The following is a 25,314-nucleotide window of genomic DNA, read 5'->3' as shown; positions in this document are numbered from 1 at the left end:
ATTTGTAAAGCGCCTTTCAAGTCGGGAGGATGTCCCAAGGCGCTGGACAGTCAGGAATTTCATGGCGCAGATGTAGGGTACAAAGGATAGTTGAGGGTCAAACAAGACGCCAAGGTGCCGGACTGGCTTAGTAAGATGGAGTGTGCAACCATGGATGGTGATGCTGTCAGCGCCTGAGGTGTGGAGGTGCTGACGGGAGCCAATCAGGAGAGCCTCGGTCTTGTTGATGTTCAACTGAAGAAAATTAGCTCTCATCCAGGACTTGATGTCTGACAGACATTCTGTCAGGGCAGCAGTGGGTCTTGGAGTCAAGGGTGGAGGCAGAGAGGTAGGGTTGGGTGTTGGAAGTTGACCACATGTCTGCAGATGATGTCACCAAGAGGGAGCATATAGATGTTGAAGAGGAGAGGACCAAGGACAGAGCCTTGAGGAACGTTGCACGAGACGGTCTAGGGGCTAGAGGAAAAAACGTTTGTGGAGATGAAGTGGAGGCGGTGGGAGAGGTATGATCTGAACCAGTCAAGGACGGAGCCGTGAAGGTTGAGAAGATAGAATGGCCAATGGTGTCGAAGATCATCTTTGCAGTTGGTAAAGTTAAGGCTGACACTTTGACACAGACGCATTGTCAGTGATGCCGTCCTTCAGATGAGGTGTCTGCCAATTCATCCAAGGTCCAGTCTACCTGTTCAACTGGACATTAAAGATCCCACGGCACTATTCCGAAAGAGGAGGGAGTTTCTCCCAGTGTCCTGGCCAACAATCCCCCAGATAAAATCATTCATTCATTTTATGGCTGTTTGTGGGACATTGCTGTGCAAATTGGCTTCCGTGCTTAGCTACAAAATACACAGTCACTGTGCTTTCCAGTAAACCTTGTGAAGCGCTTTCAGACTTTTGAATGACATGATAAGGCGTTAAAGCATAAACGTGCAACGATTATTATTATCATTATTCACATTTCACCCACAAATACACCGTCGATCCACTCTACAATATATTCGATGAAACATTCTGAGAAGTCTCAACCACGTGATAAGGCGCTATATCAAATACAAGGATTATATGGAATCCTGTAGCTTAGTGGTTAGGCCACTCGCATCGCAAGCGACAGGACCTGGGTTTGATTCCCGGCAGGGCGAAACATTGGGCAAGTTTCCTTATTCTACACGCCTCTATTTACCTAGCAGTAAGAAGAAACCCGGTTGCTAGTCAATGGTCGAATCGCTTTTCCAGGGGTAATAATTCCTTCAAAATATATATTTTTAAAATAATAATTTGGTCACTCAATCCATGACTGATGTTCAGACACTGCTGTGCACGATTGGCTGCTGCGTTTCACCCACAAAATATAGAGTCAGTTCACTTTACAGTATATTCCGTGAAGCGCTTTGAGACGTCTCAAAGACATGATAAGGCGCTATATCAAAGGCAAGGATTATTATTATATATATGTTTATAGCTAAAGCCTGGAAACTAATATTTGCAGCACCGTAGGTTTATCTGAGGTAAGTGACAGAATTGCTTTGCTGTGGCGAGCGACATTGCTATAACTGTGTGTGCAACAGGGAGTTTGTTTTAAGTGAGTCACTTGTTCCAAGTAAACCTCATGCAGAGCAGTGTGTGCTAGGAGGTGATGGGCTTGACTTGAGTCTTTGTTAGACAGCGATTAGGTTGTGTGGACCTTCTGTGCAGTTCAGAATGCTTGGCTGCCTTTCCATGTAGAAAGAGATCATTCTTACCGAACTGCAAGTCGGAGTGGAAAATCCCTTTCATTTCTAAATGCACTGTATTCATTGGAACCTGCCTTGAGACGGTTTACCCTGAGCACTAAGATATTGAGTTGAGCGCAGCATGAGGACTAAAGGCTTCAGTGTATAAAATGTCAAGTGGTTTGAAAAGTAGTGAGTGAATTATTAGTTGGAGCAGGGTGTGGGTTTTATGCTTTTGAACGATTGAACGAGAGAAAGGATTTGTACTTTCCGAACGTCTCCAAATAATACGTAATTATTGTCAAAGGAGGTGCCGGCTATTGTTATTATCACAATAATCCCTGCATTTGATCTATCACTTCATCTTGTCGTCAAGACATCTCAATATTTTACTGTAAAGTGCAGTGACTGTGTATTTTATTATTATTATATTTTAGACAAACGCAGCATAGTACGGCTGATCTAGTCTTGGATTTCTACCTGGCTTTTACGCAGTGTGGGTGCTACAGACAGTTCAAGGCATTTGGGAACTGTACTGACAATAGTCACGTGCGAAGATAAAGGGAATTTCAGCTCCTTTTGCGCATTTATGTACAGGAATACCATACATCCAAATAGCTTCCGTGTAACCAAGTCAACAATAATTTGCATTTATATTGTGCGCCCTTCACTTGGGGTCATGTCCTGGAGCACTTGACAGTAGCTGAGACTGACCCCGAGCCAGGGCGAGAGGGAGTGGGTAGGTGAACCATAAAAGGGAGGTCTTTTTAAAAGGAATGTAACATTAAATATCTAAAAGCCTGGATCAAACCGTAGCCAAGTTTCCTTACTCTGCGCACCTCGATTTACCGAGCAGTGAGTAGGAATCTTGACGGAATGCTTTCTCGGGGTAATAATCCCTTAAAAAANGAAATAATAATTTGGCCACTCAATCCACGAATGTGTGTGGAACAGTGCTGTGTGCCATTGGCGCAAGATACACTGTCAATCCATTTACAGTATGTTCTGTGAAGCGCTTTGAGACGTGTCAATGATGTGATAAGGCGCTATATCAAATGTAAGGATTGTTATTATCAGTTGGTAGCACTCAAGCCTCTGAGTCAGAACGCTGTGTGTTCGAGCCCCATGTCAGACACCTGGATCTCCTAGTCTAGGCTGATGCCCTGTTACAACCTTGGGGGAGCGATGCATTGATAGAGATGGTACCTGCAGTCTGCCTGCTCCAGTGAATGGAAAAGGAGATTCAATGTCACTGTTCGAAGACAGAAGAGGAGTTGCTCACAATGTTTTGGCCAGCGAGCCTCCAGATTAATTGGCTGTCTTTGGCATGGTAGAGAAATAATCACGACACTTTACAGCGAGGAGTTTAGTACCTTGTGGTGTTTTGGCTTAAATAGGTGCTGTATTGAACCCCAGTTTAAAATGTCTCAGATAAAATTGATCTGTCACTTTGTGGTTGGCAGGACATTGATGTACGCAACTTGGCTGCCGCGTTCATCCACAAAATAGACAGTCACTACATTTCACAGTAAAATCCTGTGAAGAGCTTTGGGGCAGCTCAACGACATGATAAGGTGCTATACAAAATGCAAGGATGATTATTATTACTGTTTAAACAGCTAGATGCTGTAATGGGAGGACGGTAGGGTGGGTATTCTGGTGGGATGAGATCAGATAGCCCGAAGGACCTTCTTTGTTCAAACTCTTGTGACCCTGTGTGCCCTCATGCTATATTTAATTTGTTCTTTCACGTACATTTGTGAAATTAGCTACCTGGGCCTACAGAATGTCCAAATAACACATGAGCATGTTTAAGTTAGGAGCCAGAGCTGGAGGTCGGGATGAGGAATGTAGAGTGCAGGAGAAAAGGCTCATTCAACCATGCGTTGAAGGTGCCCCGGTTAATTGTGAAATCTCAGCTGAATGTCCAGCCCAAATCGTCAATACGATGCCATGCAACATATTAAAGTGTTCCCTCGCACTATGAGCCGTGGGCACAGGTTCCACCATCACAGTGGGATCGATGATGAGGAATCTAGCTCATGGCTTCTCAGGACATCGCTCTGCTCAAATTGGCTGCCACGTTTCACCGACAAAGCTAGCCCGTCTCTGCACTTTACAGTGAATCCTGTGAAGCACTTTGAGATGCCTCCGGATGTGAAAGCTGCTGTATCCGATGCAAGCATTCTTCTTATTATTATTATGATTCATCTATGTTTAACTACATTAAAGGTATTATGTACAGGACAGACCTATTGTAATATAGCACACATGGCACTATATAAATGCAAGTCAATGTTGTTGTTATTAAGCACTTTGAGACTCCTGATATGAAAGTCACTGAATACATGTAAATTGTTGTTGATGATGGTGGTGATGGGTTGCGGGGGGTCTTTTAAAATGACTTTATCGCTCGTCAGGGTTGGTGCCAGTGGACACTGTGCCAGTGAGACTGAAACTCAATTGCAACAGCAACATCTTGCATTTATATAGTGCCCCTCACACAGGGTAGCACTCCAGATCGCTAGACAGTGGTGGACCATGATGCCAAGCCAGGGGGAGACACGACCTGAAGATGGGGAAGGAAGGGGCAAGGCGGAAGGATAGACAAAGAATGTTCCAGAGTTTTGCGGCGATGGTGGAACGGAGGGCACAAGGTACAAGCAGGAGGCTGGAGCCAGTCGAGTGGAGGCAGTAGTTTGGGGAGTGAGCAGGTCAGAGAGGTAGGGGGTTGCCAGGGAGTGAAGGGATTTGAAGACGAGTGTAAGGATCTTGAAATCGGTCCGTTCGGTGATATGGAGCCAGTGGAGCCTGGCCAGAACTGGTGCGATATGGGTGGAAGTTTAGTCCGACTGAGTATGTGGGCGGCAGAGTTTTGGATTAACTGGATTTTGTGGGAATCACAGCTCAAGTGAGAGACTTGAGGAAAGCTCCCGCTTGTTTTATAATCTTCCAGGCCTCTTCTGGCAGGTTTTTTTTCCAACGCTGATTTAATTTTGACAATTGAATAGATTATATTATTGAAGGTCATCATTGGGGTAGATACGTTCAGCTGGATTTTTTTTTCAAAGTTCGCCAAATCTGAGGACACTGCCCAACAATGATCCATAAATCTTGTCCAAATCTTAAGTTTTGGACCCAGTCGATCACCTTACTACGAAGTTTGCATTTATAATAGTAATCCTTGCATTTGATTTAGAGACATCACATCATATCACATCATAGAGACATCTCAAAGCGCTTCACAGGATACACTGTCAAGTGGATTTACTATGTATTTTGTGGGCGAAACTCGGCAGCCAATTGTGCATAGCAGTGTCCTACAAAGCAGCCTTTCACGTCAGGAGGAGCAGGGGGGAAATGGTCAGGGGGGGGGGGGGGGGGGGGGGGGGGGGGGGGGGGGGGGGGGGGGGGGGGGGGGGGAGGGAGCGAGGAGGAGGAAGAGAGTCGAGAGGGGAGCTGAAGGCTCGGTCAAAGAGAAAGCAGCCGTGGAGTGAGTGAGCAATTTTATTTGGAGGATGTATTGGCCAGGACACCAGGAGAAATTCCTTTCTCTTGTGAAATAGTGCCATGGGATTAGTGTTTTGGGACATCCAACCAAAGTGAAAGGTGCTGCATCAAATGCACAGATTATTATCACTATGTTATGCTCATTGCAACTTCGCCCATATCCACCAAAGCTCTAAAGAGCAGCTTCATGTCTGCACAATCTTCCCACATTATAAAATCCAGTGTGAGTAGCTCTACAGGGAGATAGCCTGATCTGCTGGGATGTGACTCAAATGCTGTCGTTACCAATAACCATGTGTGTTGTACACTCTGTAATCTCCAAACTCATGCAGTCTAGACAGAACAGGAAAGGTTAAGTCAATAATAGAACGCTTCAAAACGCAATATTCTGTTAGAAATGTAAGGGCCAACTGCACAATTGGAGAAAGCTGATTTATTGGCAACAGTAGGGCATAGTTGTATGACTTAGTTGGTAGCACTGAGTCTGAAGGGTGTGGATTGAAATCGCAAACCAAGGTATGAGCTCATAGTCAGGGCTTACTCTGGTGCTGCACTGGAGAAGCACTGCATTGACCAAGGTGCTGGCCAGCCTTTGGGTTAGATGTAAAACTTTGGGTCAAGTCTGCTTATCCTTAATGAGGATGTTCGCCTACAAAATACACCTTCCCTATACTTTACAGTAAATATGATGAAGTGTTTTGGGGACTGTTTGTGGGACTTCGTTCTGTGCAAATTTGTTGCCGCATTCTCTTACAAAATGCACAATTAGGTCACTACATTTTGCAATAAGTCACTTTGAGACGTTTCAACGTGATAAGGCACTGTATCAAACACCAGGTTCATTATTAATCAGTCGTGAAAGGGATTATATTACATGTAAATATTTTTCTTATAAAGATCCTACGGCACAATAAAAGGAGGTGTTATTAATTGTTCATTCAATACGTGGCTGTTTGTGGAAGCTTGTTACGTGCCAAATGGTTGCTGTGTTTGGCCGCAAATAAAAAACAGTCACTACAGTTCACAGCAGAGCTCTTTCAGATTTTTTAATGTATACCATGATATAAGATATAATAACAAAATAGGGTTTGGTATTGAGTTTGGTGTCATGGTGTGGCTCCTATTCATGGTATGAACTTTCATTTTTATAGTGTCTTGCCACGTCAAAACATCTTGAAGCGTTTCCCAATAAACTGCCAATTGTGGAGTCCTGTAGCTCAGCGTTTAGAGCGCTCGCCTCACAAGCGAAAAACCTGGGTTCAATTCCCGGCAGGGCGAAACCTTGGGCGAGTTTCCTTACTCCATATGCCCGATAATAATCCCTCAAGAAAAAAAAATTATAATTTGGTCACTCAATCCACGACTGTTTGTGGCACGCTGCTGTGCGCTATTGGCTGCCGTGTTTCACCCACAAACATACAGTCAATTTGCTTTTCAGTATATTCTGTGACACGTCTCGAAGACGTGAAAGGTGTTATATAAAATGCAAGGATTATTATTAGTGCGCATATAAATGTAAGGCCTTTAGCATTACTTGCATTATATAGTGCCCTTCACATGGGCAGAGTCACAGAAAGGATTTTTGAAAATTCCAAGTCTCAATGGACAGACTTTGCCGTGTCATAATAATAATCTTTGCATTTGATACTGCGCCTTATCACGTCGTCGAACATGGCTCAAAGAGCTTCACAGGATTTGTTCTATCAAGTGTCGGAGATGCCTTTTTTCGGATGAGACGTTAAACCGTGGTCTCGTCTACCTGTCCACAAGAATTACTGTACAATGTACTTTATTGATGAATGGTAAAGATCCCATGACACTATTAGAAAAGAGAAGGGAGTTTCCCCCGTTGTTCTGACCAACAATCCCCCAAATAACATTGGTCACTCTCACTTCATAGCTGGTTGTGGGATATTGCTGTGAGCAAGTAGCCTTCAAGTACATAGTCGGTATACTTTACAGTGAATCCTGCAAACTGCTTTGAGGTGTTTCAACGATGTGATAAGGTGCTATATCAAAAGCAAGGATTATTATTATTATTGCAGCAGTTGCCATCGGCAAAGGTGCTACATGTAACTCAGACCAGAATTGTTTTTATATAAAAAGCTTGGTGCCGTGATGGGAAGACGGAAGGGCAGGCCTTCTGCAAGGATGAAATCAGATGCCCTGAAGGGTCTTCTTCATCTGAACCAATCTTGCGATCTTAGGAGCATAAAGAAATTTCCAACAGGATAATAAATCTCTAGAAGTGGAGAATAGTGTGTAACAGTCAATGATTTGACTGGGTTCATTTAATAGGAGAGATTGGATAAATGGCACATTGTTATAGGGGTGTGTCTCTATTACAGTAAGAGGTAATTACAGCACTCATTTGTGTATTGTAACTGAATCATGTTCCTGCTTAATCTGATTCAGGTTGGACACGAGTGCCAGACTGCCAGTCCACTTCTCAGTGTCCTTTACATCGTTCGTTTGCAAAAGGTGCAGTGATGACCTCTACGAAAAATGTGTGAAGCCGTAGGAATTTAAAGCTAGGGTACCTTCTGCCTTGATTCCTTGTCTCCAAATCTTCAAGGTCCTCACCCTTATGTACAAATCCCTTCACACCAGCAACTCCCTGTAGTGGAGTCCTGTAGCTCAGTGGTTAGAGCACTCGCTTTGCAAGTGAGAGACCTGAGTTCAATTCCAGGCAGAGGGCGAAACCTTGGGCAAGTTTCCTTACTCCACACAGAGCCTAATAATAATCCCTCCAAAACCAAAAACAATAATAAATTGGTCATTTTCAATCTACGACTGTTTGTGGGACATTGCTGTGCGCAATTGGCTGCCGCGTTCGCCCACAAATATACAGTCAATTCACTTTACAGTGTGTTCTGTGAAGCGCTTTGGGACGTCCTCCTGACGTGAAAAGCGCTATATCAAATGCAAGGATTATTATTATTATTATTATTATTATTACCCCTCTGACCTCCTCATACACCATTTCTCTGCTTGCCCCCTTCACTCAGCTAACACAGTGTCACGGAGCTTGGTATTTTACCCGATCTCGCAGTGATTAGAGTTGGGATTTTTTGAGTCGGGAGGGCAAAACTAGTATCCCGATTATATTAACGAATTCAAATCTGCACCAATCAAATTTAATTTATAACTATTTTTCGACATCACAATGCCTTAAATTAAGTCAGAGTCATAATACAGTAAAACTCGCATAAGTCTGATCTGTATAAATCGGATAATCATCTAAGCCATACATCTGCCTAAGTCCCATTGAATTTCACATTTGACATAACTCACACATTGCAGAAGTCATATTAAATGTATGGTCCAAACTGATACGACTTATGCGAGGTTTATTGTACATCAAATCCCTAACTGTTCAGCGTCTTGGGACGTCCTCCCGCCGTGAAGGGCGCTATACAAATGATTTTTGTATTGTATTGTCTTGTGCTCTATTCTTCCCACCCTGAGGTGGGATATGGAACTCCCTGTCAAGTAAGATGGCAGAGGCAGAGCCCATTGTGGGTTTCAAGAGGGAAGTAGACAGGAAGGACAGAGGCATGAAGGTGTATGGGGATAAGGCAGGGCAATGGGATTGAATGATAATCTTGCCCTGAGATTAGACTCGATGGGCTGAATGGCCTCCTCCTGTAATGTAAATTTCTGTGATTCTACCTCGAAACCATCGACGTCTTAAAAATTTTCAACTGTTTGATAATTCTGTTGAAATGTCTAAAATTTGACTTTTGAGTGAAAGCCATTTTATCACATGTAAGGATTATTATTATTATTATTGTCGTACACTCTGGGATCACATGCACTCTCTGCAAAATGATCGGTGGGTTGACTTCCAGGTTAAATATCTCTCTGAGTGATGAAGAACAGCAACTTGTGTTTAAATACAGCAAACTGCTGATAACTCCAAGGGAAATGGGCTCCATGACTGACTGGCGAGTTGGGATGCATAAAAAAAGAAATAAATTGGGTGGGATATTGACGGCATGATGACTTAAGCAGTAGTGACAAGTTAAGGTAAGGTTGAGTTATCAGTAGTTTACTGCATCGCTCTTCATGTAGTATAATATTGCGGAGCACTTAAAGGCTTATTTATGGCAATGCGATTGCGGTGTGTTCTTCGAAGTGTGATTTCTCTGAACACAAACTTGCATTTATAATAACAATAATAATAATAATAATCCTTGCATTTGATATCAGCCCTTATCACATCGTTGAGACCGAATATACTGTAAAGTGACTTGACTGTATATTTTGTGGGCGAAATGGCATTCATACAGTTCCGCAGCATCATTCGTGCAGGAAAGAGTCTCGGAGCGTTGCACAGTGGTGAGGTTGGATGTCAAACCCACCACTGTTCAGTTACGGTTACGTAACTATTGTTGTTGTTGTTGCCAGTCCACTTCTCAGTGTCCTTTACATCGTTACGGTTGTTACGGTCAAAGAGATAGGTCTTGAGGTGGGATTTAAAGGTAGATAAAGAGGGTGGTGTGGAGGTGGTGGGACAAGGATTTCCACAGGGTAGGGACACGACTATCGATGGTGGTGAGGAACGGTCGAGGGACAAACAGTGGGTTTGTGTTGGCTGAGCAAAGGGGATGGGCAGAGGAAAGGGTGATTCCCCTGACTGCTGTTTTCTAACACGTGGCTACTTGGGAGTTGCTGGCGGAGGACAGATGGTGCTGTGTCTGCAGCGAGGGAGGCGGGTCTCTGGGCCTGAAGCAACAGCTGGCTGGCTTTAATCACATTAGTTGTTTTTCTAGACAGTCGGGCAGCTGTTCCGAGCACCAGCGTGGCAGGATTTGTAGCAGACCTTGAGAAGCTGCTCGCCATCACAAGGAAGTGGGCTGATGAAACAGCGGCTAATTTTACCCGGCGCCCGAATGCGTCACTTTTAATCTCGATATTCGGCGAGATCAAAGCCAAACATGGCTGTGTTTCAGCCGCTATGTTGTGAGTTAGGGTTCCGAACGTGAATACTGCAGATAAAGTTTGCATTTGGTACAGCGCCTTATTGCGTCGGTGAGACGTCTCAAAGCGCTTCACCGGATACACTGTAAACAAAACAAAAATCCTCTTTGCTTCTTGCTTGTGTTTTTCAAAGCGGTGCAGTCTTGGTCTTGTGGCTGTGCTTTGTTGCTGGTTTGATAATAATAATCCTTACATTTGATCTAATGCTTTACGTCTTCGAGACGTCTCAAAGCGCTTCACGGAATACACCATAAAATGAATTGGCTGTGTAGTTTGTTGGTGAAACGCTGCAGCCAATTGCGCACGACAGTGTCCCACAAACTGAGTGATCAAATTACTATTACTATTTTTTTTGAAGGAATTATTATCCCCGGAAAAGCGATCCACCAATCGACTAACAATTGAGTTCCTGTTTACTGTTGGATAAACTGAGGCGTGTGGAGTAAGGAAACTTGCCCAACGTTTCGCCCTGCAGGAATCAAACCCAGGTCCTCTCGCTTGCGAGGCGAGTGCCCTGAGTACTGAGCTACAGGATTGCTGTAGTCTTTGCACAGGTTTCTTTGCACCAGTTCATCGATCTGATTGCTTGTTTTGTTTGGAGCAATGTCAGGGATGTGGTATTGCTCTCCCCACTAAGCGTGTGCGCCAAACCTATCTGGTGCTCAGTTGATCTACTGCTTCTGTATCGGAAGGTTGTGGGTTCAAGCCCACCCCTTCTCCTGTCATGGGGATTTTGAGCTCATAGTCTTGGCCGCATCACCAATGCAGTGCTGGGAGAACTCTGCTTTCTGTTGCACTTCGGATGAGACATTGAACCGAGGTCTTGTTTGTACCTGTTCAGATGGACTTTAAAGATCTCACCGCACTATTTGAAAAGAAATGGGAGTTTCTCCTGGTGTCCTGGCCCACAATTCCCCCTAATAAGACTGGTCACTCACTTCATGGCTATTTGTGGGACGTTGCTGTGTGCAAAATAGCTGTTGAAAAAACCACCACCAACAACAACAACTTGCCTTTATATAGAGTCCTTCCCGCAGGATTCATGTGCAAACTGCAGTCACTACCCTTTACAAGCAGAACTTTTCAAGGTGCTTTGGCGTGCTTCGGTTTTATAAGGGATTATATTGAATAAAAAGATTAAGTTGTTAAATTGTTTTTTTCGCCGACTAGAGCTTGCAAATAACACAACAAATCTGCTCCAGGAAGCCTGTAAATTAGAGCGTCAATTAATGCTTATAGCTTGTCCAACAATTTGACGTCATGGTTGTTTGTGAGACATTGCTACATTCCTGTGGTCTCATCTGCTCAATCCCATTTAAAATGATGTGTGCCACTATAAGACCTCCTCTGAGATGTCTCCATTCAAGACTGAAGAGCCCTAGCTTGTCTAATCGTTGATCATAACTCATTAAGCACTTTTTAACGTCTAGGGATCTGAACTCAGCTGATTTGGTAATGTAGCCCAGCATCTTGTTGCCTTGTTTATTGCTTCTTTTTTTTCTTTGTTTTACGAAGGGAACTTCTCCCCGGTGTCCTGGCCAGCAATCCCCCAAATAAAATGAGTCACTCGCTTTGTGGCTGTTTGTAGGACATCGCTGTGCGCAAATTGTTTGCAGTGATCGCGACAAAATACACAGTCACTACACTTTACAGTCAAAATCCCTTGACACACATTGAGATGTCTTGACGACATGACAAGGGAGCGAGTTGGAGGGACTCTGGGATGGAGTTCCAGAGAGTGGGGCCAGAATGGCTGAAAGCCCGGCCACTGATGGGAGGGTACAGTGGGACGATAATAATCTATGATTATTATGGCTGCCTCACACTTTTTGGAAACAGTGGTGTTACACACAGCACATCTGATACACAGACTGTGTGTTTCCTTCACCATGATTAAACGATTTATCACCTCTGGCAAATCTCGCTTCCAAAAAAGCCTTAAAAAATTTGCCAGCGTGTTCCTGCCATGACCCATTATAGGAAGGACAGGATAGTTGGCCAGTGAACTCATGTACTTAAATGACACTGAGGCTTTAATACACGTTTGATGTTTGTTGTGCGTTTGCTGAAAGTAGAGATCAAAGGAGGTGAGGAAGAGGAACATAGTGATCCCACTCACAAAACAAAAGCAACACCTTTATATTTCTTTCCCTGTTTAGGCTGACACACCAGTGCAGTGCTGGGACGTCTGCTGATTTGTCTTCGGGCATCTGTTCAGGTGGTCGTTAAAGATCCCACAGCACTATTCGAAAAGATAGAAGAGAAAGTTTAGAGAAAGGGGAAGCAGTGGCACAGACATGGTGGGATGAATACAATAATATTGATAACTCCTGCATTGCATACAGCGCCTAATCACGTCTTCTAGACGTCTCAAAGCGCTTCACAGAATGTACTGTAAAGTAAATTGACTGTATATTTTGGGGGCGAAATGAGGCAGCCAATGGCGCACAGAAGTGTCCCACAAACAGTCATGGATTGAGTGACTGAATGAATATTATTTATTTTGAAGGATTATTACCCCCGGAAAAGTGATCTGCCAATTGACTAACAACCGGGTTCCTACTTACTGCCAGATAAACAGAGGCGTGTGGAGTAAGGAAGCTTACCTAAGTTTTTGCCTTGCCCGGGAATTGAACGCAGGTCCGCTCGCTTATGAGACGAGTGCTCTAACCACTAAGGCTACACGACTCCACTTGGTCCACTTTCATGCAGAAAATGTCTCCCGTTTCTACATAACCTTAAATTTTTGCAGAACATATGATATATTAAGACTACAGATGATGGGGCAGTGGTGGAAGCAGCGTCAATAATAACTTTCGAAAGGGAATTGGATATTTGCAGGAGACGAATAATTTACAAGGCTATGGGGAAAGAGCGGGGGAGTGGGACTAATTGGATAGCTCTTTCAAAGAGCCGGCACAGGCACAATGGGCCGAATGACTTCCTTCTGTGCTGTGGGATTCTATGATTCTAGAGATTGAAATCTGCGTATTTCCCAATCTGGCTGTAGTCTTCAAATGCTTCAAAGTAAAGACCAGTGATAAAGTTATTGCTTCTGTTGAATTATTCACTTGTCTCCACTTAATCACCATGACCTTTTCCAATGCCATTTTTCTCTGTGATTTGTGGGTAAGTTATTGGATAACTCGTGGCTCCTGTGAAAAGCTTACCCTTTGCGAATGGATTCTTTCTTTAAAGCACGGTGTCAGCCTGGCACAGTTGGTAGCCAGTTAGCAAAAAGGCTGTTGGCTCAAGCCTCCCTCCACCCTTCCCTCCTTCAAGGCCTGTCTTAAGACCTTCCTTTTTGACCATGCCTTCGGTCATCTACCCGCACACACCCCTCTTGCCCTCGACCCCTGCTGATTCCAATCCCAGCTTGGGTGCAAACTCTAGCTCCTTGGGACGTCCTCTTAACGTAAAAGGCACTATATAAATCCAATTTGTTGTTGTCAGGACTTTGAGCTCATAATGTACCCCGATACTCCAATGCAGTGCTGGGGGAGCATTGCAATGTTGGAAGTGACGTCCTTTGCATGAGATATTAAACCGAGGTCCAGTCTGCCTGTTCAGGTGGATGTAAAGGATCCCAAGTCATTGTTCCAAAAGGGAAAGGAATTTCTCCCAGTGTCCTGGCCAACAGTCCTCAAATAAAAGTTGGTTGTTCACTTCATGGCTGTTTGTGGGGACATTGCTGTGTGCTAATTGGCTGCTGTGTTCACCTACTAAATACTCGAGTCGCTATGTTTTACATTAAACAGCTTCAAAACTCTGATAAAGCAGTTGGCGGATCGCTTTTCCAGAGGTAATAATTCCTTCAAAAAAAATTGATCACTCAATCCACGACTGTTTGTGGGACACCTGCTGTGCACAATTGGCTGCCGTGTTTCACCCACAAAATATACAGCCAATTCACTTGAAGTATGTTCTGCACAGAAGCAAAGATTATTATTTGACACGTCTTCGAGACTTTGAACTCCTTGAAGACGTGATAAGGCGCTACGTCAAATGCAGGGATTATTATTATACGTTGCTAGGAGTAATATATCAAGTGCAAGGATTATTATGGCATTATTATTACTGTTGGCAAAGGCGCTGCTTGAGTGTTGGATCACTCGTTGCCACGGTAACCTAAGAGAGGAAGAGGTGATGGAGTCCAGGCTGGAATCGCCTTCCTCCTGCTCCCAACCTCCGCATTGTTGTTACTGTTTAGTCTGCCAACACTCGAGTATGTGGTGTGGTGCCAAGGTAAACGAGCTGTAAGGAGGCGTTAGGGAACCAGATTGTGGATCACAGAACGTTACAGCACAGACAGACCCCAGGAATGGAATTTTACAACCAGAGTAAACTTGTCTCTGACCCCACGCAATGTCCCAACTGACCCCCATGGCCGGTTTCCCTGGGGATGTCTGCAGTCTGCTCACTGCGCAGTGGTCAGTTTCCGGGCAAAAACGAAAAGAAAAATGGCCGACTTTCGTGTCACCGCCAATATCACTTCCTGTTTGCTGCTCGTGCGCCAAGCAAGAAATGATGTCGGCAGCGACCTAATGAACCGCCACTCTCGCACGGAGCAAGCGATCGGGTTGTCAGGGCAACTACGGAATGAATGGAGTCGTTCCCCGCATTATAACCAAATCAGTGCTATAAAGACTTGCGATCTAATGGGGCTGAGCTGTATAATAACCTTTACTTCTGTAAAGCCTAAAAGTCTCAAAAGCGCTTCATCAGATTTACTGTAAAGTGTAGCGACTGTATTTTGTAGGCAAAGCCGACTGCCAATTTGCACACAGCTACATCCTACAAACAGCACCGCCACCTTGCATTTGTATACACTCTTTCAATGCATCCAGGCTTGACTATGCAAACTCCTTGCCGGTCGGCTTCCCCAACTCCTCCCTCTATACAGGATACAGTTCAAGATCCTGGTCCTCACCTTCAAAGCCCTCCATGGACTTGCTCCCACCTACCTCTGTGACCTCCTAAACCCCTACCATCCTGCTCGCTCCTCCGCTCAGCGGGCTCTCTGGCCTGCTTCATGTCCCCCACCTCGCTCGCCCAACTATTGGCGGGTGGGTCTTCAGCCACTCTGCCCCCATCCTCTGGAACTTCAGCCCGCAGTCTCCTTCAAGACGCATCTCAAGACCCTCCTCTTCGATCATGCTTTCCATCACCCTGCTTCCCCCCTACCCTCCCCAATCCTGACCCCCAGCTACGAAACTCTGATTGTCACAGCACCTTGGGACGTCCTCCCGACGTGAAAGGCACTATACCAATGTAAATTTGTTGTTGCATAGCGATCTTCACGCGAGGCAGGGTCTCGGAAAAACAGCCCTGAAGCGAATGAAAGATTTTAATTTGGGGCAATTGTTGGTTAGGAAACCTGGACTTTTCGAATAGTGCTACAGGATTTTTTTTAATGCTTTGTTAAATGTGATCATCAAGTTTTTATTGTAACACAGTGCTTCAATCAATCGGATAACCTATTATCAATAGGATAAATGTCCTGCTCAGAGTTGATTCAAGGACAAGATAGCATGAATTTAAAATTAGAACCAGGAGGGTGAAAGGGGGAAGTTAGGAGAAAAAATATTTTTTCCCAGCTGTATGCCAGATTACAGAATGATTTGCCAGACGAGAATAGATTGAGGGAATTAAAAGTAAATTACAAAACCAGCAGAGGAAGGTTAGAGGATCATAGAATTGTAGAAATTTACAACAGCAGCAACAAATGGCATTTTTTTTTACCCCAGGAGGATGTCCCAAGGTGCTACAGAGGACGCTTCAGAACAACAGTCAATTCACTTTACAGCATATCCTGTGAAGCGCTTTTAGACGCCTCAAAGACATGATAAGGGAATATATCAAATGCAAGCATTATTATCATTATAACAATCTGGAGGGGTTGCACGTGAGTTGGAAGTTGGATCTCAGAGCGCTTCACAGGGTTCGATACCGAGCAAAGGAATGGGGAGGTGGGGGGAGAGGGAGTGTGCGATGGACATAGGCCCATTCAAACAGATAAAATTTAAGCCCGAATTTAAATAATAATAATAATAATCCTTGCATTTGATATAGCGCTTTTCACGTCGGGAGGACGTCCCAAAGTGCTTCACAGAACACACTGTAAAGTGAATTGACTGTATATTTGTGGGCAAACGCGGCAGCCAATTGCGCACAGCAATGTCCCACAAACAGTTGTTGATTGAAAATGACCAATTTAATTATTGTTTTTGGTTTTGGAGGGATTATTATTAGGCTCTGTGTGGAGTAAGGAAACTTGCCCAAGGTTTCGCACTGACCTGCCTGGAATTGAACTCAGGTCTCTCATTTGCAACCACTGAGCTACAGGACTCCACAAGGACGCAAGGAGACAGGGCGAGACGGAGGGATAGGGAAAGGGAGTTCCAGAGGTCAGGAGCGTAGAAGCTTATCCTGACAAAAAACGAAGGGTGGGGGTGTAGGGGTGTGAGCAACAAGTTCGACTTAGCTGTGCAAAGGGGTGAGCAGAGGAGTAAAAGGGAATTAAGGTCAAGACGGGCAGCTTTGTTGGAAATTACGAGCACAATGGGTTGAACGGCTGACTCCTGCATCGTGGGTTTCTAAGGTTTAAAATGTAACTACACAACAACTTGCTTTTATATAGCGCCCCTCACACAGCATAGCGTCGCAGATGCTACCCTGCGTGAGGGTACCCTAAAATGTACCACTCTCCTTAAATACAAGGCATGGGGGTATGGCGGCGTAATGGTAACTATACTGGAGTAGGAACCCAGAGATCATGAATTCAAATCCTGGTAAAGTGTTTCTGCAATGTAATTTTTTTTTAACAAGATTAGTCATTTGAGCCATTCATTGCGAGGGCGTTTCAAAGGATTTTGCAGGATTTTAGCCCAAAGGATCACAAGATTGGTTTTGATTCAAAGAGAAAAAAATTTCAGCCCGGATTTAAAGACGCAAGGAGAGAGGGCGAGACGGGGGAATAGGGAAAGGGAGTTCCAGAGATCAGGAGCGTAGGAACTGAAGGCTTCCAAAACACCCACCTCCCCAATCCCCCTCCCATCACAGCACCAAGCAGCTTTTTAAATGACTCCCAGTCTCCTGGTCTCACCCACCTTTCCTGACAATTCTGTTCATGTTAATTATCTTCTGAGTAAAGAAAAAGCTTCCTAGCATAGGAACATAGGAACAGGAGTAGGCCGTTCAGCCCCTCGAGCCTGTTGCGCCATTCTATAAGATCATGGCATCTGTCCTGAAATTGCCCTTTTGAGCTCTATATCCATTTGTTCTGTAGCTCTCGTGGAGTCCTGTAGCTCAGTGGTTAGAGCACTTGCCTCGCAAGCGAGAGACCTGGGTTCTATTCCCGGCAGAGTGAAATGTTGGGCAAGTTTCTATACTCCACACACCTCTGTTTACTCAGCAGTAAGTAGGAACCTGGTTGTTAGTCGATTGGTGTATTGCTTTTCCGGGGGTAATAATTCCTTCAAAAAAAATAATAATAAATTGGTCACTCAATCCACAACTGTCTGTGGGACACTGATGTGGGCAATTGGCTGCTGTGTTTTGCCCGCAAATATACAGTCAATTCACTTTACAGTATAATTTGTGAAGTGCTTTTAGACGTCTAGAAGACGGGATAAGGTGCTCTATCAAACGCAAGGATTATTATTATTATTGTTGTTCTTTTGTCTTGGTGTAGTGACTTTGAAGTGCAATGACTATATATTCTGCAGGCAGCAAATTTGCACATACCTGCCTGCCAATGTGCCCGCAATCGCATGACCGGTGTCTCTTGTTTCTCCTACAAGGAATGAAAAGAAATACGTGGAGAAATACTGGAAAGAAGTGGAGGTTGGGGACTTTGTGCGCCTGAGATGTAATGAGATCATTCCCGCTGACATCCTCCTGTTGAACTCCAGCGACCCTGATGGGCTTTGCCACATCGAAACCGCCAACCTGGACGGAGAGACCAACCTGAAGCAGAGGCAGGTTGTTAAAGGTTTCTCAGAGATGGTAAGCATGGCTTGGGCAACTTACAATCAGATTTACAGACATACTTATAGCTCGACTATGCCAACGCCCTACTTGTCTGCATCCCCAACATCTCCCTTCGCAGGCTGCAGATCATCCAGAACTCTGCAGCCCGTGTCCTCTCCTGCACCAGGCTCCGTGACCCTATTACCCCCATCCTCGCCAAACTCCGCTGACTTGCCATCACACAAAGGATACAGTTCAAGATCCTGGTCCTCACCTTGAAAGCCCTCCATGGCCTTGCTCCCCCCTACCTCTGCGACCTCCTAACCCTCCCCCACCAATCTGCCTGCTCCTTCAGCTCAGCGGGCTCCAGTCTGCTTCACGTCCCCCACCTCGCCTGTCCCATCATTGCGGGTGGGCCTTCTGCCACTCTGCCCCCACCCTCAGGAACTCCATCCCGCAGTCCCTCCGCCTTGCCCCTTCCTTGCCTCCTTCAAGACCCGTCTCAAGATGCTCTTCTTCGACTATGGGTTCAGTCACCCTCCTTCCCACCCCTGTTCTCCACTATCCCCGATCCCGACCCCCAGCTCGGATCCGAAACCCTGATTGTCCAATGCCTTGGGACGTCCTCCCGACGTGAAAGGCGCTATGCAAATGTGATCTTGTTGTTGCTGTTGTTGTTACATTTGATGCAACGCTGTCTCAAAGCACTTCACAGAATATATTGTAAAGTGTAGTGACTGTGTATTTTGTAGACGAAACACGGCAGTAAATGTGTACAAACAGTCGCGTATTGGGTGAACCAATTTTTTTTGTTGGGATTATTACCCACAGAAAGCCATCCGCCAACTGATTAACAACCAGGTATTACTAGGTAAACACATGTTTAATAAGGAAACTTGCCCAAGGTTTCGCCCATCCTGGGAATTGAACTCAGGTCTTCTCACCTATGAGGAGAGTGCTTTAATCAACACTCTGCAGGACTCCACTTGGAGCCTTTCACAAACCAAGGGTAGTCACTGGAATACTGTCAGGCAATGAGTTGTCAGGCTGGCTCGGTTGGTAGCACTCTTGCCACGTAGTCAAAAAGTTGTTGGCTCAAGCCCCCATGTCGGGACTTTGATCTCACATGGTGCAGGCTGATACTCTGATGCAGTTCCTGGGGAATGCTGCATTGTTGCGCACACAGCAATGTCCCATGAACAGCCGTGAAGTGAGTGACCAATTTTCTCTGGGGGATTGTTGGCCAGGACATCAGGAGAGGGAAACTCCCTTCACTTTTCGAATAAAGCCATGAAATCTTTAATATACATTTGAACAGGCAGATGGGACCTCAGTTTAACATCTCGCCCTAAAGACGACATCTCCCAACAATGCAGTGCTCCCTCATCATTGTAATGGAGTGTCAGCCTGGACCATATGAGTTCAAAGCCTGTACAGGGGGCTTGAACCTACAACCTTCTCCCTCAGAGGCCAGAGAACTGCCAACTGAGCCAGAATGACATACCTGCACCCTGTAGCTAACCTTGTGTGGATTTTCCATATTGTTTAAAGTCGGAGGAATAAATTACTATAAGAAAAAGTATTGCTGGACTCAAGCCTAGACTTTGCTTGTCTGATCCAACACGTCAGTGAATCACTTTGGCCTTTGGGTTTATTTTGGGGAGCTTGGAATTCATGTTATTTCCTGCAGAGACCTTGGCTCACTGGTAGCTGAGTGTCCTGCTTCATTCTAGCATGTTTAAGGAACCATTAAAGCTTTTTTTAAGTATAAAATACAATGCACAGCGCCTTATTGTGGTGTCAATGTCTCAAAGTGCTTCAACAGATTTTTTGTGTAACGTGCAGTGACTGCATATTTGTGAAGCGAGCGTGCACTATGCACTATCCCTCCCCGCCCTCCGCCCCTCCAGATCCTAACTCCCAGTTCAGGTGCAAATCTTTGACTGTCCAGCATCTTGGGAGGCGCGAGGCAAATGTAATTTGTTGTTGTTGTTGTTGTGTGCGTGTGCATTTAGTAATAATAATATTTTTATTTGACATAGCGCCTCATCACGTCATTGAGACGTCTCAAAGCGTGTAATAGAATATATCTTAAAGTTAATCGACTGTAATTTGTGGGCGAACCGTGGGAACCAATTGCACACAGCAGTGTCCCACAAACAGTCGTGGATTGAATGACTCAGATTTTTTTTGTAGGTGTGTGCATAAAGCTCCTTTAGTTGCTGCTAAACGCCTGTTAAGTTTTTTTATTCTTTTGGTCAGCCGGGTGTCCAACGCACGCAGCACACCATAGCCACACTGAAAAGTAAATAAGGCAAACCAGAGTTCTGGCTGCTCACGATTTTTCCCTGTGGCTGAAATGGAGTGCACGCTCTCTCCTTTGATGGAAAGGACCCTGTTCACTTAATCCCCGAGGGTATTAGGCACAGGTTGGCGAGAGCCAAGGTTTGGGGATGCGTTCGTTGAGAGTACCGCACGACATGTGAACATTGTCAAGCTTCCCACGGCTCGTCCAGCTGAGACCATTTACACAAGAATTCTCAGACTGGTTTGGATACCCTTGAGCGAGGTGATGGGTTTGTGTCAGACATCCAGCTGACCAGAAAACAATTGTGGGATGTAAATGCTGGATTAGTACACGACTGATGTTTTGGGAGCGATGGGATGGATGTTAAGTGTCTTTTCCAGTGTTGCACATTACTGAGGTCCAAAAAACTGTCCAACCCATTAGGATTGGGAATCTTCTTTCTTGTCCTTTGGGAATAATGGATACAAATAGTGATACCAATAGTTTCTGGCCTGAGCCAAGCACGTTCTTTAACACATACCCAACTCGGCTTAATTAACAGAAACAACTTGTATTTATATAGCGCTTATTTACACGGGGTGACCTCTTGGAGCACTTAAATCAGAGCTTAGTGTGGAGTCCTGTAGCTCAGTGGTTTTACAGCACTCGCCTCGCAAGCGAGAGGACCTGGGTTTGATTCCCTGGCAGGGCCAAATGTTGGGCAAGTTTCCTTACTCCACGCGCCTCGGTTTACCGAGCAGTAAGTAGAAACACGTTTTTAGTCGATTGGTGGATCGCTTTTCCGGGGATGATAATCCCTTCAAAAAAAAATGTTAAATAATAATTTGGTCACGTAATCCATGACTGTTTGTAGGACACTGCTGTATGCAATTGGCTGCCGCGTTTCACCCACAAAACATACTTTACAGTATATTCTGTGAAGCGCTTTGAGATGTCTCAACGATGTGATAAGGCGCTATATCAAATGCAAGGGTTATATTATGATTGAGACCACACATTTCTCTACGCTAGCAGATGCTATGAATCTCTGTGGAAGTGTCCCTGCTGGTTGCTGCTTCTTTATTTTCAAACAGTCATAATTCAGAAGAATCGTGAGCTGGTTGATCCATTGATTTGATTTATGGATTAATCCTTAAAAGAGCAGGCGAGACACCGCTAGACAGAAGATAAAAGAACTGAGTAACGCTTCAAGATTTATAAATGTCATCTGACTTCCACAATTAAATTACAGCTGGTTAGTTTCAATGTAAGCAAGACGCATTTTTACATTTTAAAAAATTGTGTAGTGCATAATGCCGAGCAGGAAGTCAGTGACTGACTCTAGCTGTGTTTCTAATAATAATAATATTCCTTGCATTTGATGTACCACCTTATCACGTCTTTGAGACGTCTCAATACGCTTCTCAAGTTGCACTGTAAAGTGGATTGATTGATTGATTGATTGTGGGCAAAAAGCAGCAATTTACCCACAGTAATGTCCCACAGACAGCCGTGGGAGTGGGTGACTAATTTTACTTGGGGGATTGTTGGTCAGGACACTGTGAGAGAGAAACTCCCTTCTCTTTTTGAATAGTGTCATGCGATTTTTATCATCCATCTGAAGAGGCAAACAGGTCCTCAGTTTAACGTCTCATCCGTGTGACTTTGTGTGCAGCGATTTCCCACGAACGACCAATGATCAATTAATTTAAGTCTGGGTAGATTGTTGGCCAGGACACCGGGGAGAAACTCCTTTCCCTTCTTGAGTCTCACCACAGGATCTTTAATCCCTGCATTTGATATCGCGCCTACTCAAGTAATTGAGACGTTTCAAACCATGTGCTGTAACGTGGATTAACTGTGGATTTTGTGGCAGCCAATTACACAGCAATGTCCCAGTCAGTAGAGAGTGATCTTTATTTTATTGGGTGAATCGTAATAATAATAATTAAACACAAGGCACTGTACTAACTTTCTCTTTGATATTGGAACAGTACCAAGTGTACAGTGTAGCACAGTGATATATGTGTGGAGGAACCTATAAATCCCAGCACGGCTGTGACTTCTCTCTGTGACTTTCTTCAGTCTCACTGTCCTACATCGCCCCTCCAAACATCCACCCCCTCCACTCGGCAAACTCAGGCCTTCTTTACACCCCTCACCCACCCTCTCCCCTCCTCACCATCAGCCAAGCCTTCAGCCACAACAACCCCACCTTTTGGAACTCATTTCCCAAATCCCTGCATCTCTGCCTCTCTTCAGAAGCCCACGGAAAACCTACCTCTTGACCAATGCTTTAAATCATCTACCCCCTACCCCAAACTCCCTGGCTCAGTGACTATCTCTACACAAAGCATCAAACCCTATCTGAAGAGTACTCTATAACGTTGTTGTTGCTGTTATTTAATAAGAAACTGGCAAAGATTTTTTAAGCGTCCACCTACAAAAGACACCATTCACTACATAGACATGTGCAGTATAATTTTGTGAAGCGCTTTGAGACAGCTTGACCACACGATAAGGCCCTATACCAAATGCAAGGCTTGTTAATATTTTAATTATCTGGGTCAGAATCTGTTCAAAACCACCAGTGGGATCTAGCGACTGGCAGTCCTATAAATCCCCCCACTGAGCGTTCTCCGCTTGTGGTTTTAAGATGAATCCTTGCCATTGCTCACGGCACTGATAAGCCAGTGACAGAGCATGTGATGCAGAATCTGAAGATGGCTGTGTATCACATGGCAGCTCCTGGGTTCGTGCAATTTTCTTCTCCTCCGCCTCCTCATAATTCCTCATGTGTCAGCCTGGCGCAATGGTCGCTCTCTCACCCCTGAGATAGAAGGTTGTGGGTTCAAGCCCTGACGTCAGGACTTGAAACCCATACAGTCTAAGCTGACACTCTGATGCAGTGCTGGGTGGTGTTGCATTGTCGGAGGTACTGTCCTTCAGATGAGGCGTTAAACCAAGGTCCCATCCGCCTCTTCGGTTGGTTGATAAAATTGGTCACTCACTTCATGGCTGCTTGTGGGGCATTGCTGTGCACAAATTGGCAGCTTGTTTCGCTGACAAAATCCACAGTCACTCCACTTTACAGTAAAATCCAGTGGAAGCGCTTTGAGACGTCCTCCCAGTGTGAAAATGATCAAATCTTACATTTGATATGATACGAGTGACCGATATTATTTGGGGGAATTGTTGGGCAGGTCATGGGGAAGAACTTCCCTTTTAGAAATAGCTCCACGGCATCTTTATTAACATCGCCTGAGCAGGAGGAATCATTTCACAGTCGAACACTCCAAGTCTTGCCAAAACAGAATCTTTGAGAAATAGCAGGTGGAACCAATGTGCTTACTAACCTATAGCCCTTTTCCTTTTGTGCGTGTTTAGGAGACCGAGTTTGACCCCATGAAGTTTAACAGCGTAATCGAATGTGAAAAGCCGAACAACAATCTCAACAGATTTCAAGGCCACATGTAAGTATCCCTCAGCTCCACAAAGCAAGCTGCGGCTTTCTTAACGGAGCTCTGTCTAAGATACACATGCAGTGTTCTCATAATGATCGCTGTATCCAGTAGCCACAATAGGGGCTACAAGTCTTCTCTTGGTGACTGTGGTAGATCTACAACAACAACCAAATTACATTTGTTTAGCGCCTTTCGCACTTACAAAATCCACCACAGTTTGCACCTACGGTATATAGCACCCATCAAGCGTGGTAGTGTGTCAGAGCGCTTAACAATGGCGTAGCTTAATGTCAAACCAGGAGGAGGGGGAGTGATGGTACGATCGAAGAGGAAAATCTTTATATGTGATCTGAAGGCAAGCAAAGAGGGGTTAGGCAGAGGGATTGCTCTATCAAATGCAAGGATTATTATTATATTATTACCTTTGCCACTCCCTCCCTTGGTGTCGACTCTGAAACACTCTGAAATGTTATCTTATCTGAAGTGTGCTACAGAAATGTAATTTTTAGTTTTGTCACAACTAAACCTTCCCAGAGTAATTGCCTAGAAGCTACGGAAAAAAACAACTTTCTATTTCATTGTATGTTATTTTTATTTAAGATATTTTGGGAATATCGGAATCTTCCCTTTGAAATTTGACCAAATTGCATTCCACCTTCCAGTACTCACAGGAAAGTATTTGTGGAATTGGTAATTTCTGCCCAGCTTGTATGTGACCTCGTCTCTGTGAAGCACTCTGAGATGTTGCTCTAAAGTATTCACCTCCCGGGCAGGGTGATACGTTGGGCAAGTTTCCTTATTCCACATGCCTCTGTTTACCTAGTTATAAATGGGAACCCGGTTGTTAGTCGATTGGCGGATCGGTTTTCTGGGGTAATAAACCCTTCAGAATAATTCAATCAATAACGATTTGTTCACTCAATCCACGACTGTTTGTGGGACACTGCTGTACGCAATTGGCCGCCACGTTTCGCCCACAAAATATCCAGTCAATTCACTCTACAATAGATCCTGTGAAGCCCTTTGAGACTTTTCGGAGATGTGATAAGGTCCTATATCAAATGCAAGGGTTATTATTTTTTATTATCATAACTGAAGGGTGCTATATCAACTCAATTTGTTGTTTGGTTATTGGTGTGGTTGTTGGTGTTGTGGTTGTTTTGTCATTGTTGTTGTTGTTGTTTTTGCTGCAGAGGTGTAACCAACCGATTTTAGCCAACTCTTTGTGTTCAGTTTGTTCCTCGTGGTTTGAGCAATCACATCCCACTCCGCTGTTGTGCAAAGGTCTTACCTTTGGCAGTTGTATCCATTGCAACGAAGGGTGACAGCTCGGCTTGGTCGATAGCACTTTCATCTCTTGAGTTCGGAGGTTGTCAGTATAAATCCCACG

The 25,314-nt window shown here is 44.6% G+C and overlaps 1 protein-coding gene across 1 annotated transcript in view; it reads left to right on the top strand.

Moving 5' to 3' along the window:
- The window catches only part of atp10a (ATPase phospholipid transporting 10A), a 68,751-nt gene that overhangs the window by 5,740 nt on the left and 37,697 nt on the right, over positions 1-25,314 (top strand). The window contains exons 2-3 of the mRNA XM_007891113.2: positions 18,005-18,209; positions 23,848-23,933. Coding sequence (XP_007889304.1) covers positions 18,005-18,209; positions 23,848-23,933 — 291 coding nt within the window. The remainder of the gene's footprint in view (positions 1-18,004; positions 18,210-23,847; positions 23,934-25,314) is intronic.

The sequence above is a fragment of the Callorhinchus milii genome, unplaced genomic scaffold, assembly GCF_018977255.1.
Source record: "Callorhinchus milii isolate IMCB2004 unplaced genomic scaffold, IMCB_Cmil_1.0 Scaffold4, whole genome shotgun sequence".
In the NCBI taxonomy this organism is placed as follows: Eukaryota; Metazoa; Chordata; class Chondrichthyes; order Chimaeriformes; family Callorhinchidae; genus Callorhinchus; species Callorhinchus milii.
This window is presented reverse-complemented; position numbering and strand designations above follow the sequence as displayed.